Below are 16,676 nucleotides of genomic sequence, written 5' to 3'. Positions count from 1 at the left end.
TACAGCAGACAATGCTTGATTAAAAGTTTTAAAGCACATGACACTATTCAGGCATTATTCATTTAGTAGTCATGATGAAATGTTTGCTACTTGAAATAAACACATTTTGTATTTGTGTTGGAATTTTATCAAACCATGATCTTATTTAAAACTGTTAACATTAATTGTAATTAAATGCATGACCAGCACTTGAGCATTACTTAGGGTCTGTCAGTAGTGATCGCCTGCCTGATTTTTGTCAAAAGGTGGAGGTTGTACAAAATTTGATAGAGGTGGTCACCTCCCTCATACTTGTCTTTGCAGGAAAAACATTGAGTTACTGTAATAAGATGTGAGTGTTTCCAACAATTACAGAAAATAGTGCTAGCTATACATAATTCACATATACACGTTACAGGATTGATATAAATTCTTCTTTCCAACAAAGATGACACTAAATATAGTCTTAACGCTTATACATATAACATATATTAGCAATTCCATGCAAATGTCAACCTTGCCATGAAAAAAATAAGTTTTCACCAAAATACAGAACCAGTTTTTTTTTTTTTTTGTTTTTTTTTTTAAGCAAGTATTTTACAGAACTTTAAAAATGCTCAAAAATGTCTCTGTCAGCTTTTTCAAACAATTATATTTGATTACCAAAGACACAAGTGGCAATTCCACATCGGTCACATCCATAACGACACTTTTTCCTCATGAAGGCAAAAAATATTACATAAAATAAAATCAATCATTTTTGTTTTATAGAGAGCCAACTCTTATCGTTTTGATGATCATTACTTCTTTTGGGTTGTGCGGTTTAATTCACAGACTTTCTGCAAAGTATTTTCATTTAAAGTACAAAACATGTTTATAGAACGATATTTTTCTGATCCCATAACTCTGTGGTCAGTTGTTCTGGAAAATATAAACAGTTTAATACAGTGTTAAACAAATATTTTTTATGTGAATTTATGTTTTGAGTTTTTACTGCAAATGTCACATCCATAACACTGGAATTGCTCATATATAAATATAAATCTAACTTATTTTCAGCTAAAATCTATATAAACAAGCTTAAAATTACTTTGTTTAATTTTGTTACTGGATAATAATGTTAGTCTTAGTTTTATGTTTTACTTCATACATACGTCACATGACTAAATGTAGGCCTAATAATGTTATTTTGAGTTTGTTCTGTTAGCAATTACAACATTTAATATAATTTTCTTCAATTAAAGCAAAACTATATGAGATTATCTAATCTTAAAATGACAGTGTTTTATTTAGTTCCTGGACAATAATTTTTCAGAATCAGTTGGTGTTGTATTTACAAGTTTATTTCTTGTATTTATGTAGATATTTGTGGTGAAAATACTGTTCCTTATTATTGAGAAGTGAAAGATTAAAGATTATAGCTTGTATCTGCCTGTCTGTCTATAATTTATCTAGTTTAGATAGCTTGTCCAATATGGTGTTGGGATTTTGAATGTAAACAAGTGTTCTGGAATGCGCTGTCATAGAAACAGAAGAACGCAGCATTAAAAGTAGAAGAGAGTTCAGAATCTCCTCATTGCGTCTTCTCATTGCAGTTGGTAATAGTAGTGTTCCCAGTGAATTCTGTTATTATGGCATTGAAAAGAAAGCGTTGTTCTCAAGACACTCAAGTGTATGATTTCCATACTCGTACACCTCCAACATCCAGCGCCAATGTGGCTGAGAACCATTCACCCGTTAGTGTTGGTGAGGAGATTGAGATACAAGTGAGAAAGAAGAGGAGGTGGGAGAGTTTTGAAAAGCCGCTCTCCCTTTATGCTGAGGGTAAATCCAGTCACTGTTTGTCAATATGACCATGCTTTGTGTTCACTAGATCTCTGTACAGTAAAGTAACTAAAAACCGAACACATACAATAAAAAAAAATAACTTTTTAACTTGTTTTAAGTTTCTAACACAAATCTAAGTAGAACTAATTGTTTGGTAATCAAAGTTTCTCATAATTTATCAACTAAAAGAGAAATCTTTACAACAAACTGTATTGTACATAATGCTCAATAATGGGCATAAAATGTGTATGATTCAGATTTGTTGAAGGCAAATTATGAGCATTCACTATAAGAAACCCAATTCATGACTGTTTCTGATCTCTAAGATGAAGTGTGTCTTTACACTTTACATCAAAATACAAATCAATTTTATAAGCCATTATCATTATCACTAATGCATGTCTTACATCTCTAAATACAGATGACAACCAGTGGATGACTTTTCTCGGTGGCCAAAAGAGAAAACGAAGTTGTCACAGCTCTCATGTGAACGATTTCCATCCTCATACACCTCCAATATCCATCACCAGCCTTCAGTCCACTGATGTTGCAGAGGAAAATGAGAGAAAGAGGAGAAGGACTGACAGTCCTGAAAAGCTGCTCTCCTGTAAAGTCCAGAAGTCCAGCAGCAGCTCTAATCAGGAGGACCAGACTACTGTTCAGATCCACAAGAAGAGTTCTGAAGGTAAATCTAGTGGTCATTTGAGAATGTGTGGCTTTCTCTCATGATCCTCTTCAGTATGAAGTAGAGTACATTACATTAAGTTCTATAAATATAAATATATTTTGAAAAGCACTCTAAAAGTTTCAATCACTGTTTACTGTATTTTGAAGTGTCCACCATATCAGTATTGTGCAGGTTCACCATTTGTGAACCACCATTTTTCACGATGTATTGAATTATTGAATATAGTCATATGTCTATTCCACCTCAAACATTACACACGTGTCTGTCAGTGCTTGACATTTCACATCAGCTGCAATTATTCATCTTTTAACAGGTGACATTCTGGACCAGTATGAACTCGGCAAGGAGATTGGAGAGGGAGGATTTGGCAGCGTCTATGAAGGCAAGCGCTTGGAGGATGGCCTTGAGGTGAACAATCCCTTTAACATATATTATGTTCACTTTTTAGTGCACTTGATGTGATAATAACAGAAGTGTTGTTTTGTTGAACAGGTGGCAGTAAAAATTGCCAGAAAGCCATCGAACATGAAATACATCAACATCGTAAGTAGACTTAAACGTGTAAAGGCACTGACAACAGTATATTTGGGAAAGCAACACCGCCTAACTAATCTTTCTTCTAGGCTGGTCATCCTGAGCCCCTTCCTTTAGAGATCGGCCTGTTGATACTGGCTCATAGAGGCGGCAAGGTTCCAGAGATCATTGAGCTTCTGGACTGGCAGGACCAGCAGGATTGTTACATCATGATCCTGGAACGACCTTCACCCTGTGTAGATCTGTTCGACTTCATAATGTCTCTCGGCTCCATCACTGAACGCCAGGCTCAAAAGATCATGGAGCAGGCAACAACGGCCGGTCTCATGTGCTGCAGACGTGGGGTATTTCACCGAGACATAAAGCTGGAGAACCTGCTGGTCAACACGGACACACTGGAGGTCAAGCTAATTGACTTTGGCTGTGGAGCTCTTCTCCAGGAATCTGGCTATGACAGTTTCTGTGGTATGTATTAAACTTAACACCTGTAGTCTGGACTGTCAATTTGACCAATCATGTATTTTCATGTTACAGAGAAAACATGCTTTAGTGTTTCATGCTGAGACCAAATCTTGTTTCTTCAGGCACAAAGGAGTACTTTCCACCAGAGTACTACCTGGACGATGAATACCATGCAGAACCATCCACTGTATGGTCTTTAGGAGTTCTGTTATTCCTGCTGCTGTGTCAACGATTTCCTGAAGTCACGGACACGCAGAGGATCGATGATGGAAACTGGACTGAGCCTGGATTGTCAGAAGGTAAGATGTCATTCATCACATCATAGACGAGCAGTTGTAGTTTAAATCACACAAAATGATGGATTAAAACTAAGAGTTGGATATTGGATAATGGTGACAATGTTCTGATTCTAAAGGAGAGTAGAGTCAGATCTTATAGATGAATAAAATGACAGCAGATGTAAAGTTGAAGTTGATAATGTGTTTCTGTCACTTCTTCCCACCATCGTTCTGCACAGAATGCTGTGATTTGATTCAAGCTCTCCTGCAGGAAGCCCAAGCCAGCGGATGTCTCTGGAAGAAATTATTCTCCATCAATGGTTTAAGGTACTGAACTGTAGATCAGCTTCTATTGATTTGGAAAATAGATTCTCCTTTCATTTGAAAATGTTTTTTTTATTGTACATTTTATGGTTTTTGTTTATTGTGATGAATCTGAATCAATAACCTTGATTTGGTGTGTGTCTGTATGTTTCAGGTCAAGAAATAAGGAATAAGGAATGTAGTGCAAATGGATGGGAAAGATTATTTGCACTACTGAGCACCACAGTTCCTGACGCTAAATCGTTACAGATTCAACAGGAGAGCTTAAAAAAGGACACAGCAGCAACAAAGAATCCTAAAAAAAGGTCACAGCAACAACAGAGGATCCAGAAAAAAAGATCAAGCCCCAAGAAAAGATCCTGGAAAAGACACAGAAGATCCGGAGAAAAGGGCACAGCCCCAACAAAAGAAAACATTTGTAAATAAAAACATGAATAAAATATACTTTGTCGCACCAGTCCTGTTTTCATCAAAAATACATCAAATCAGCCAAGATGCTGAAAAAGCAGACAGCAGTAAATGAAACACTTAAACACATCAGTTGAACACAAACACCAGGACAGCTAAACACATACACACTTTTAAACACTTATAAACTGATGTGACTGTAACTGAGCAAAGTTTTGGGAAATTGTAGTAATTACAGCACAATGTAGAAAAAGTGGGAAGAGGACTGTGCACTTCCTATAAAGTCAAGATCTACTGGTCTGTCGTTTTCACATCTATAAGACTGAATAAAAACGTAAATTCAGACAGTATCAGTCAGGGGCCACTAGAGGACAGACACTAGCCATTCTGCTGGAAAAGCAAAGAAAATTGGTTCATTCCAGAACAAGTGTTGAAACCGCATAAGGCCTAAATGACCTTTAACCTTTGATCGGTTTTCCCTCAACACTCAGTTTTATTACTTGAATTTTTTTTAAATGAGGATTTTTTCCACACTGTTCTTAACTCTGAATTACCTAGTAAATTATAAGCAGTGTGAAAGAAAAAGCTAGATTTACCCAGCGCTGAGAATGACCCAGAGTTGACCTTTTCGAGTTTTAAAACCCAAGACACAATTAACAGATGTAAGACTGTCGCGGGACCAACAGGATTCAACTAAAATAAAGTTTACTGAAGATAGTTTGCAGTTTCATTAGCAGAAATTGGAAATTGGAGCCTGGACATGCGCAGAAGGACTGTCTGATGGAGCCAGAGGAGGAGCCGTGAAAATGAGTGGAATCGAGCTTCCAACCAAATGCTTTATGTCAAATCAACCACGCCCCCCGAACTTCTCACTTGACTGCCAGTGTCTGCAATATAACAAAGGCTCGCTGATGTAAATAGAAGCACTTACACTTAAAAACACAGAATAATATACGGTTTAAAAACGCTGTGATTTAAGCTGTTATAGTTTAATTAAAGCAATACATGCTGTACTGCAGAACTAAATGATCTTTTATACACTCAAGCCTGAATATCAGCACTAATAATATATTCTCTTATTGGTATATTGTATTTGTTGTTGATATTTGTCATCTTCATAGGGGTAGAAATAACACTTGTAAAATATGAACAATAACACATACGTAAACAACAAGTACATTTTTAGAAAGATTTTTATTTTTAATTATAGCCATCAACAGAACCCAAAATATAGCCTACACACCATAACGATTTACCAGGCGGGAACAATCGTGCGTTTAGAAGATACAGCAAGATTACTAAATATCAACAGGATATTTACACATCCCAACCCTGCAATTTGTCAATTTGTGCAAAAAACTTTGCAGTATTAATACAATGTCCATCTGCTGCAACATCACTAGTATATTGTTTATCTATTTTCGCTTGAATTGTTTATTTAATTTTGTTGCCTCCGTTTTCATTTGGTTTATTCGATGCCTTCATTATATTTGGCAACGAGGAATTTACATTCATTTTAATGTTGTAATGGCCGCCACATCTGGGTCGATTGACTCGGGCTGGAATCGGGCAGTGAGTCCATAGGCATCCGGAGTAGGTCCAGCAGAGGTAGTCAGTCTGAGGGGTAAGTCTCCGGCAGGCGAGAGTCTAGCCGGAACTGGCCAGAGTGTATTTTGCTATCTGGGTGGTTAGGCGTGTATCAGCAAACTAATACAGCCTGAAAAAAGCCCTGAGCTTAGCGAATAAACAGTGTTCCACCAGATCCTGCATGTCAGAAACTGTATTTTACTACTAAACTCACTTTGTCATGGTAAAATAACACAGAAACCAAATAATACCACTTCAGTCTCCTGTCGAAGCTAAGACGGTCTGCTCTGAGAAACTGTCAATCACAGCTGTCAATCACGATGACACGCCCAGCATTAAATTACTGCTAAAAACAAACTGTTTACAAAAATGAAGATCTGCACCTATTTCAGCATAATAACCAGTGCCTTAATCGAGCAGAACCATCTTTCGGGACATTTTATTGCAAATGTAATAATTTTTTTTATTTGGGCTCAAGTCATTTACACGGAGGAGGCGGGCTTTATAACTTGTACTGCAGCCAGACCCCAGAGGGCGATCTAATAGCCGAGACCTTCACTCAAACGCAGGCTTGCGGCACACTTGGCAGAAACCAGCTGTGTGTGTGTACAATTCTGAACGATATCTCAATATCTCAAGCATACAATCATCAGACAGCTACTAGGCTTTTTACATACTTAACCCTCTACCGTATGGTGTTGCCATATGGCAACATGATATTTGTGTTCATTCCCCTGTCACTGTTTCTTTAAGACCAACATTGAATTGTTTTAGTTGGAAAGAGAAGACCTTAGTGTGGCCAATGATGTGCTTTGGTTAAGTCATATGACTTGCAGTATTTTTCTGTGGCGTGATTTCTTGTGAGTAGTTGCTGAATACAAATGTAAACGTTAATAAAGACAAAGGATCAACTCATCCACAAAAAAATACGAAACATCACATCCAATAAGTTATGATGACATATTCAAAACTCATTTAAAAAAAAAAAAAATCTAATTAGTTTTTTTGTACATCGATCAAATGTATGTATTTCCAAATGGCTACACTGTACAATAGTGGGACAAGCAATATTGCAATGGGTTAGCTAGCTAGCAAGGTCAGTTGTAAACTTTTAAGTTGCAACAATAACAACATGAAGGCTAGTAATGTAATGTTGATTAGTCATGTGTTAATGACATTTGCATTATGGATAAAATCTAGTTTTAATGGCAATACTACTTTTGAATAGATATGAATACAGGAAATAGTGTATTAGCGAGCATCACCACGTTATAATAAGTGAAAGAAGGAAAGGACAGAACTGCCTCTTCAAGCAGATGAAAGTGAGTTGGGTTTTAGTGACCATTAGAATGATGCAGATTGGACATTTGCAGTGAAGAGAGCAGTGATGCAGACAGTTTAAGTTAGCTCCGAGGCAGATGAGACAGGAGTAGTGAAGTATAGTTTAATATATAAACATTGTTAGCTAGTAGCTACATTATTCTGATGTATCTGGATATAAAAAAACTGCATTGTGTCATGGCATATATTGGCCTGTTGTGTCTAATATGAATATAGTCAAGCTATTCAAAGATATTGCCAGATAATCACTTTACCTCACTCATACTTTTAACAGACTTAGATCATTGGTGATTCTGACTGTCATCCTTTCTTGCATTGTCTTGAGCCTTCACGTTGCCAATTATACTGTTAGTAGCTTGCATTGGTCACAGTCATTCTGCTACATCAAATCGCTTTCTACTGGAAGTAACTAAAAAGTAATATAAGAGTCATGTAACATATTACAGTTCTGGGACAGTATTTTTGCAAGGTAAGCAATGACTTTTAAATAACAGTAACAAGTAATCCATAATGAATTACAGTTTGGAAGTGACTTGCACAACACTGGTTGTTAGCATGGTTCTAGAACGAATTAGTATGTTATTAGCATGATTCAAGCATAGATTAGCATGCTATTAGCATGATTCTAGTTCAAATTAGCATGTTTTTAACAAGATTCTAGCATGGATTAGCATGCTATTATCATGATTCTAGAATAGATTAGCATGTTATTAGCATGATTCTTGCATGGATTGGCAGGTTAGCATGATTCTAGTGTAAATTAGCATGATTCTAGCATGAATTAGCATGGTATCATGAATCTAGGATGGATTAGCATGTTATTAGCATGATTTTAGTGAGGATTATCATGTTGTTAGAATGATTTCAGTGTAAATTAGCATGTTTTAAACATGATTCTAGCATGGATTAGCATGCTATTATCATGATTCTAGTATGGATTAGCATGTTATTAGCTTGATTCTTGCATGGATTAGCATGTTAGCATGATGATTCTAGTGTAAATTAGCATGTTTTAGCATGATTCTAGCATGAATTAGCATGTTGTCATGAATCTGGGATGGATTAGCATGTTATTGGCATGATTCTAGCAAGGATTAGCATGTTGTTGGCATAATTCCAGTGTGAATTAGCATGTTATTAATATGGTTCTAATATGGATTAGCATGCTATTAGGATGATTCTAGTATGGATTAGCATTTAATTAGCATGATTCTAGCATGGATTAGCATGTTATTAGCATAATTCTATTATGATTGGTATGTTATTAGCATGATTTCAGTATGAATTAACATGTCATTAGCATGTTTCCAGTTAAATTAGCATGTCATTAGCATTGTTACCCAGATAGCAAGCTGACATTGAATCAATGTCGATTATTGGTAATAAGTGTCAGTATCAGTCGTCAATCAAATTTTGACATTAAATCAATGTTCTTTATTTGTTCAGTACATCGGAAGGTTATTACATCGAGAATAAAACATTGATTTATTGTCGAAATAAAGTTGACTCTTTAACATATAGGCTACCCGACGCATCTGGTCGAAATCATAACATTGGTTCAATTGGTTCAATGGAACACAGTTCATTCTGACCTTACGAGGCTACATGTTTAACATAAATAAATAAATTAAATAATCTAAGTTAATGTGACTAACGTTAATCAAGTACTTTTAAGCTTTTAACAGGTGAAAATCCACTTCTAACTTACAGACAAGATTACGTTGGAGAACATGAAAGCCGTGGGTGATTTTTTAAAATAATGCTAATGATGAGTTACTGACATTTGGTTCGCATAAAACAAAGTAATCACTAAGCATTCATTTTTGGCAAAATCTGCCGAGAGGTGCAGCGACAAGACAAAATGTGTTAAAGTTGAGCAGAGAACTGAAGAGTAGTCAAGCAGTCTACTTCATGAAATGTTTGTGGCAATATTTTGCGGTCAATTTGTATTACTGTATTTCAATATGCAGTGATGGCATGTCAGTGAGACAAATAAATCTTTTATAGAGTCATTTTGTTCAATTTTTTTTTTTTTACTAACACCTCTTCAGTGACATTTCCTCAAATTAAATCATCATGACGTTACTGTGCACAGCATCAGTAAAACGTTAAGAATAATTTAAATACCTAATTTTTGAAAATAGTCACTGCTGATTACAAACTAACATTAAAGAAGGATTACAGAAACCCTGTATGCATGATAATATGAAGATTTATTACTCACTGATGTCGAAGCACTTCATCAAAGATGTAGACAGGACAGAATATGTAATATCAAATGAGCTCTTGTGCAGCCTTTGTTGGACATCAAGGTAGTATGTTCACCCACACTGTAAAAAAATTAAAAATCTGTTATTTTACAGGTTTTTTTTTTCCAGCAGCTAGGGTAACAGTCATTTGGTTAAGTCAAGTCAATTACAACAATTTTATTTATTAAATACTTGCTTACCCATATATAGATGTAAAAGTAACCAAAATAAATATTTTTTTTAAATGTGAGGGAAACTAAGCATGTTTGGTCTACAGAGAGAAGAAAACGTTTACTTTAAGCATTGATCCTAATGAATCTATTTCTGAACTACATCCAACCTCGCCTCTGAAACAGCATTTTTGAGCATTTAGATCAGGGGTGCTCAACCCTGTTCCTGGAGATCTACCTTTCCGCAGAGCTCACCTGCAACCTTGATCAAACACACCTCTCTTTATTTACCAAGTGCTCCTTCAGATACTATTTAGTTGGTTTAGTTGCGTTTGATCAGGGTTGGAGCTAAACTCTGCAGAAAGGTCGATCTCCAGAAACAGGGTTGAGCACCCCTGTTTAAGACAATGAAATATAAGACATCTAGATGATATTTTATATTCAATCATTTGTTGTGAAATTTAAATGACTTATATTCAGTATATAACATAAAATAAAATTAGAATAAGAATAAAAAAATAATACTCTATGCCAAATAAAATACTTCAGATCTAAATAAAGCAGGTGTTTTTACCTAAAGGTTCCTTTCCTCCAGTTAGTTTAGTTGCAGATCCCTCCACATCTGTGCTTTATTCGGTTCTTGACTTAAGAGTAACTGGTGTCACATTCCAGGTCCATCACAATCTGAGCTAGAAAGACAATATGGCAAAAGACAAGACACATATAAATAAGTCTCAGAATAAAATATTTAAAAGGATAGTTTACAATTCTGCCACCATTACTCCATGTGTTTTACACTAGTTTGAATTTCTGTTAAACACTAAAGCAGATATTTTGAAGAATGTTAGAAACCTGTAACTATTGACATCCGTATTTAAACCAAATTTCTTTTAAAAAATATATGAGTTTGTGTTCAATGGAACAAAAAAAATCTAACTATTTTGAAACAAGTGGAGGATCCCAAAGATGCTATTAATTTCATTTTTGGGTGAACTGTCCCTTCAACTTATGACATAAAATAACCAATATTGAACCAAGCTTACAGTTTCCAGGCTGTTTGAAAAAAACAAACACACCCAGTAAAATTGCTAATAAACACAAAGACTACAGTTATAGTAAAAAATCTGTGTCTAATATTTACTCAGCATTTGATAGCCAAATAGCCTAGCCCATGGTTGTTTTATTAATTAATTCATTTTCTTTTCGGCTTAGTCCCTTTATTAATCTGGGGTCACCACAGCAGAATGAACCGCCAACTTAAAAAGAATTTGTTTTATGCAGCGGATAACCTTCCAGCACCAACCTATCTCTGTAAAACATCCAAACACACTCATTCACACTCATACACTACGGACAGTTTAGCTTACCCAATTCACCTGCAACGCATGTCTTTGGACTGTGGGGGAAACTGGAGCAACTGAGGAAACCCACGCAAACGCAGAGAGAACATGCAAACTCCACACAGAAACGCCAACTGACCCAGCCGAGGCTCAAACCAGTGCGTCGCTACTGGAAGAAGAAAAAGAGGTTTTACATGAAACTCCTCACAACAAATCTGTGAACAACTTGACATTTCAAAATCTAATCAAAATGAGGAAGACATCAACATTACCTTGAATAATCAAGTGAGGAGAGATTGGTAGCATCAGTTTTTCAACATGCATTGATGTAGCTGCAAAAAAGATAAATATAATAAGAGTAAAATGAGACTTAACATTTAATAATCTAAATCTATGGTACAACCATACCAATCTGTATGGGGTTCAAATAAATTTGTATACAAATCATTCCCTACACCTGAACACCAAAAATAAAATGTACAATTAATGATACACTATACAATAAGCTCATTAACCAGTGAGAAATAGACAATTAATATGAATTATGTTAATATTAACATTAGCTTAAAAGACATGAACTGAATTTAATTATCAGCTCAATTTAATAAAACAGTTTAGACTTGTTTCATTGTGAGTTTAGTTTAAATAACTAAGTTAACTTACAGTTAACAAATTTAACCATAATGATAACTTATTCATAATGACCAAGTGAAGACCAGAGCTTACCTTAACGTTAAACGTTTACCTTTTCATGGTGACTTGACTATCTCAGTGTTGTGCTGAAATAGAAAATGCAGTTAACATAAAAGTTATGTTTTTTTCAGGTAACGTTACTATGGTCAAAAACTCACTCAAGATAAACCAGTGGTTCCCAACCTGGGGTCCGCGCCCCCCTAAGGGGGGCGCCAGAGTTCACAGGGGGGGCGCGGGAGAGGATAAGTATTGAGGTAGAAAAAGGCATAAAAATGGTCCACTATTATAAAGGGCTTTGCAATTAATCGAAAATCCGATTTAGATTTCGGTTTCAAACGATTATAAAAAAGCATTAATCGAAATAAATGATTATTGCATCATATTTCGCCACAGTTGTACACGTGTTGCTCTTAAAAGCGCGAAAGAGCTTATGTGTGTGTGCAGCACGATCACGCAGTCAGAAGCATGTGGCCGGTCAGCATTCACTCTCATTCACACACTGAGACGAGCAGAGGAGCGCAGACATCTAAAGTCATCTTAACGTGAACGCTTTAATGGTCAAATAGGTGTCAAAACGCGGTGTTTAGTGATTATTTACATTAACCCTCATTTGTGTAATAAACAAACGAGTTGAGGATCAAAAGACGTGAAAGAGAAACCATTAAAGATACAGCGCGCTATAATCCTTCTGCCGCCTGTTTTTATCATTATTAAACAAACATAACGAGAAAACCCTCGCTGCTCTTGACTGAAGGAATGCTGAAGCTAAAGTGTTTTTCTTACAGTGAAGATGCTTAAAGCACAGTTTGTTTCATATTTTTATTTTATTCTATTGTATTTATTTCTCTTTCCTTTGCAGGGTGGAAAATAACGTATGTATACAGTTGAAGTCAGAATTATTAGCCCTCTTGAATATAAGCAAACCTTTTCCTGCCCAATTTCTGTTTCATGGAAAGAATATTTTATTAACTTATTTCTGAACATAATAGTTTTGATATCTCATTTCTAATTACTGATTTCTTTTTGTCTTTGCTATAATGACAGCACATAATATTTTACTAGATATTTTTCAAAATACAAGCATTCAGATTAAAGTGCAGTTCAAAGGCCTAATTAGAGTAATTAGGCAAGTCTTTGTATGACAGTAGTTTATTCTGCAGACAATCAAAAATAAATATTGCTTAAGGGGGCTAATAATATTGACCTTAAATTGGTTTCAAATTATTTAAACCTGTCTTTATTCTAGCTAAAATAAAACAAATAGAAGAAAAAATATTGTAGGAAATACTGTTAAAATTCCTTGCTCTGTTAAACATAATTTGGGAAATATTTATAAAAAAAAAAAAAAAATCTCAGGAGCACTAATAATTTTGACTTTAAGTGACAATAGTTTTGAATAATCGTGATTACAATTATGACCAAAATAATCGTGATTATGATTTTTCCCAAAATCGAGCAGCCCAAAAAATAAAAAATAATCTAAACACATGCTTAAAATTCCAACATAATAGTGAAAATAATTAAAATAAATAACTTTAAATAATTATTTAAATTTTGCTCACTCGGGCAATCTGCTTGTCAACGTGTCGTAAAGGCAAAATCAAAACAAAAATGGCAGACAAACGTAAATGCAGTGATTCTTCAGAGGCGAAGAAAAAGATTAGACAGTATGACAAAGCCTACCTAAATTTTGGTTTTATTGAAGGCCAAGACAAGTTAAAACTGATTAATTAATATTTTCTATACATATTACTATATATTAATATTACACAAACACACACACACACACACACACACATATATATATACATACATATATATATATATATATATATATATATATATATATATATATATATATATATATATATATATACACACAGTACATATGTGTGTGCGTGCGTGCGTGTGTATTTATATGGTGGGGGGGGCTCCAGTGTTTGTATATGTTTATAGGGGGGGGCCCAAAGAAAAAGGTTGGGAACCACTGAGATAAAATCACTGTACGTTATTTAATACCTCGCAAACACTACAATCACGGTCTGGCGTCGAATAACGTGACAAGAACCTAACTTACAACTAAAGTAACTTGGTAAATTATTTTAAATCACACACACACTACACAGAAATATACACAAAACAAACCTTTAACGGACAGAATTTGACTTTAAAACACTTACCGAGGATGAATTCACTGGAAGAAAAGGCGACAGGTGGATTTCAAATTAGGAGAGCCGTTGCTTGCCTGGTGAAGGTCGAATCGAGTCGGCTCGGTTCACTGAATCGGCTCCTTTGAACAGTAAAGAGTCGAATCCGCCTAAAACCGATTCCTTTTTGTATATTATTGTAAGACACAACAATGAATAATTACTATTTCGTTATACTGCTCGGCCACACACATTTATGCACATATTGCTGAATGTGCTTGTAAACACGTGTGATAAAATAATTCCCGAGCAAACGGTTCAATCTGATTTGCTGTCGTTTGAATGCTGAACCGAACCAGTGCAAACGTGATATTGATTAAATAGTAATATTGTTTTTTTTTCACTTTAGCAGCGAAAATATTACATATATCTGACTTTAACAATAAGAATAAGGTTCGTTTGAAGTGTTTTGAGAATTAATATTTTTTTCTCCCAGAATTAATTTTACACCAACAAAATAGTAATGGCGGATGAGAAAAGCCAGAAGTCATAAATATTGCGTTTAATATGTCACGAAATAAAGTTTTAACAGTTTTTCATGCGAGAATGTAGTTCTTCCAAACTCAAATCTGTGGTTTGTTTATAGATATCATGACTTTTAAGTGTGCTTTGCCGATAGGGGAGATTCTGACCTCCAGGGGTTGACGGCGCTTCATTACTCATGTATCCGGCAAACCTCATGCTTTAATCGGCCTAGACATTATTGAGACATGCCCCTGTCTTCGATGGTTCTAAACACCCAAAAATTGAAAACCAGGGGACAGTTTAATGCACTGAACAGTCTGAAGAAACTGGATAGGTTATTACTTCACAAAATATTAGTCAAAAATAAATAAACCTAATAATCATAATATATAGTGTGTGTGGAGTTGTTCTTGGTCATTTGCAGTACTGTATTTAGATGCACAGTAACTGATTTTTTCCCAAAATTCCTTGTAAAATCTACAGTAGCATACTGTTAACCATGTTCACAGTATAGAAAAGTTGAAAATACATTATTTTACTGTGAAAACAACAATATATACAGTAACACACTGTGCACAGCTTATACAGTAAAAAACTGTTGAGAAATGCAGTATAATACTGTGAAAACAACAGAAATCGTTTACAGTGTAGGCTAAGTTAACGTTATGAGAAACGGTTCGCAAATGACATCCAGACGAAAACGAGATTTTTCAACTTGTTATAATGCTAACGGAGTGAATTCAGGCCAGATCATTGTTTTGTTGCTCTATTTTTTTTTACATAGGGATGACCTCCTCGCCAGAGACAGTCCACAGTAGAGATGCGCGGATGGGCCATTATTTCATCCGCAACAGCATCACAAAACTCATCATCCGTCCGCCATCCATCCGCACTAACATTTTTGACCAAATTTTAAAACCGCACCCGCCCGCCATCTGCTGACTGAGCTCTTTATTTGGATGGCTTATTCCTTTTTATTATTAAACGAATGTTTCTTTATTGATTATTAGAAAATAGAGAATGACTTTAATGACATGCAGTTAATCCAAACGTGCAAGTCAAATCCAGCATTAATTGACGCTTTGAAGTGACGCTAAACAATACGAGGACGTGTCGTTTCACTTGTTTCAATTCCTCGGTCCTTGAGTCTTTTCCTTGCGTCCTTCCCTCGCATCCTATAGGGGTGGAAAGACGAGGAAAGAAAGCAAGGAAAGGAAACGAGGATACACAAATAAGAAACGAGAAGCACCCCTATAAAGCTCTCAGAATATCAGCAGTGAACTCCGTCTCCAATTGGCGCACAGGGACAAAAATAAATAAATAGCCTAAATTAAACGCACTGTACTGTACAATTTTTTTAATTATTATTGTAGCCTAATACAAAACGCATTTTGACACATCATTTCAACATTCAGACGAGAGCGCCTGGCCTCAATGCGCCCTGCTGCACTGAAGGAGCGCTCGCTCACAGCACTTGTTGCTGGAATGCATAGAATTCTCTTGGCAAGGAGCTGTAGTCGTGGGAATGACTGGCCTTGTTTCTCCTAAAAGGAAAGTAGATTTTCCTCTGCTGATCCGTCTATATGGAAGTTTGTAGAGGAATACTTCTGTACTTCATCCAGAATTAGTGTATCCGATTCCTCCTCTCATTCTGTGAAGTCAGTCCTAGGCTTTTTCGTTGGTGCACCAGCTATGTGTACAAAAAAAGTACAACTGCCCACCACCCGCCCGAATTTAATTAAAATTTTATTTTTCGTCACGTCATCCGCCCGATCCGCGGTTTATCCGCGAATTCCACAGCTGTAACCGCCATCCGCACATCTCTAGTCCACAGCACTGAATGGGGGAAAGCTTTGCCATTTTATAAGTTGCCCACTCGATGTCGCCAGTCAAGTTATTTCTTTGTGTTTTCGCTGGTTCTGTTCCTGATTTCCTTTGTTTACAAACCATGCTTGTGGTTTGTGGTAAATCCCCATCACTTCACCGGCCACTGTGGCAAATAGTTTTCTAACGTTACTAGCCACTTGCCATTTTCACTAGCCACAATTTTGTTGTTGAGAAAATATATTTATATGCTTAAATTTGACTTTGGCATCGTACAATTGTTTGATTTTACTTGATTTA

The 16,676-nt window shown here is 35.7% G+C and overlaps 1 protein-coding gene and 1 long non-coding RNA gene across 4 annotated transcripts; one reads left to right on the top strand and one right to left on the bottom strand.

Moving 5' to 3' along the window:
- The first annotated feature begins 535 nt into the window (after window positions 1–535).
- LOC110438150 (serine/threonine-protein kinase pim-2-like) lies at window positions 536–4,548 on the top strand. 2 transcript variants are annotated; one of them, XM_073931681.1, is made up of 8 exons: window positions 536–1,803; window positions 2,228–2,491; window positions 2,808–2,902; window positions 2,987–3,037; window positions 3,118–3,493; window positions 3,613–3,789; window positions 4,008–4,095; window positions 4,247–4,548. In XM_073931681.1, exons 1-8 carry the CDS (start codon window positions 1,611–1,613, stop codon window positions 4,263–4,265), a joined length of 1,263 nt encoding a protein of 420 aa, XP_073787782.1. In that variant the 5' UTR covers window positions 536–1,610; the 3' UTR covers window positions 4,266–4,548. The 2 variants fall into 2 exon arrangements, with proteins under 2 accessions (XP_073787782.1, XP_073787783.1); XM_073931682.1 differs by having other exon boundaries at window positions 1,553–1,803; window positions 2,228–2,551; window positions 2,720–2,902.
- A 4,915-nt stretch (window positions 4,549–9,463) lies between these two features.
- Window positions 9,464–16,307, bottom strand: LOC137488440 (uncharacterized). Of its 2 annotated transcripts, none has more exons than XR_011007472.2 (6): window positions 13,883–16,307; window positions 11,914–12,063; window positions 11,460–11,519; window positions 11,215–11,356; window positions 10,422–10,536; window positions 9,464–9,758 (listed from the first exon to the last, which is right to left on the bottom strand). It is a non-coding gene; the product is annotated as an uncharacterized lncRNA (long non-coding RNA). The 2 variants fall into 2 exon arrangements; XR_012395061.1 differs by having other exon boundaries at window positions 11,914–11,966; window positions 14,061–15,062.
- Window positions 16,308–16,676: the final 369 nt, after the last annotated feature.

Source organism: Danio rerio, chromosome 19 (genome assembly GCF_049306965.1).
Source record: "Danio rerio strain Tuebingen ecotype United States chromosome 19, GRCz12tu, whole genome shotgun sequence".
Lineage (NCBI taxonomy): Eukaryota > Metazoa > Chordata > Actinopteri > Cypriniformes > Danionidae > Danio > Danio rerio.
Note: the sequence above shows the minus strand (reverse complement) of the source record. Positions and strands in the feature narration are given on the sequence as shown.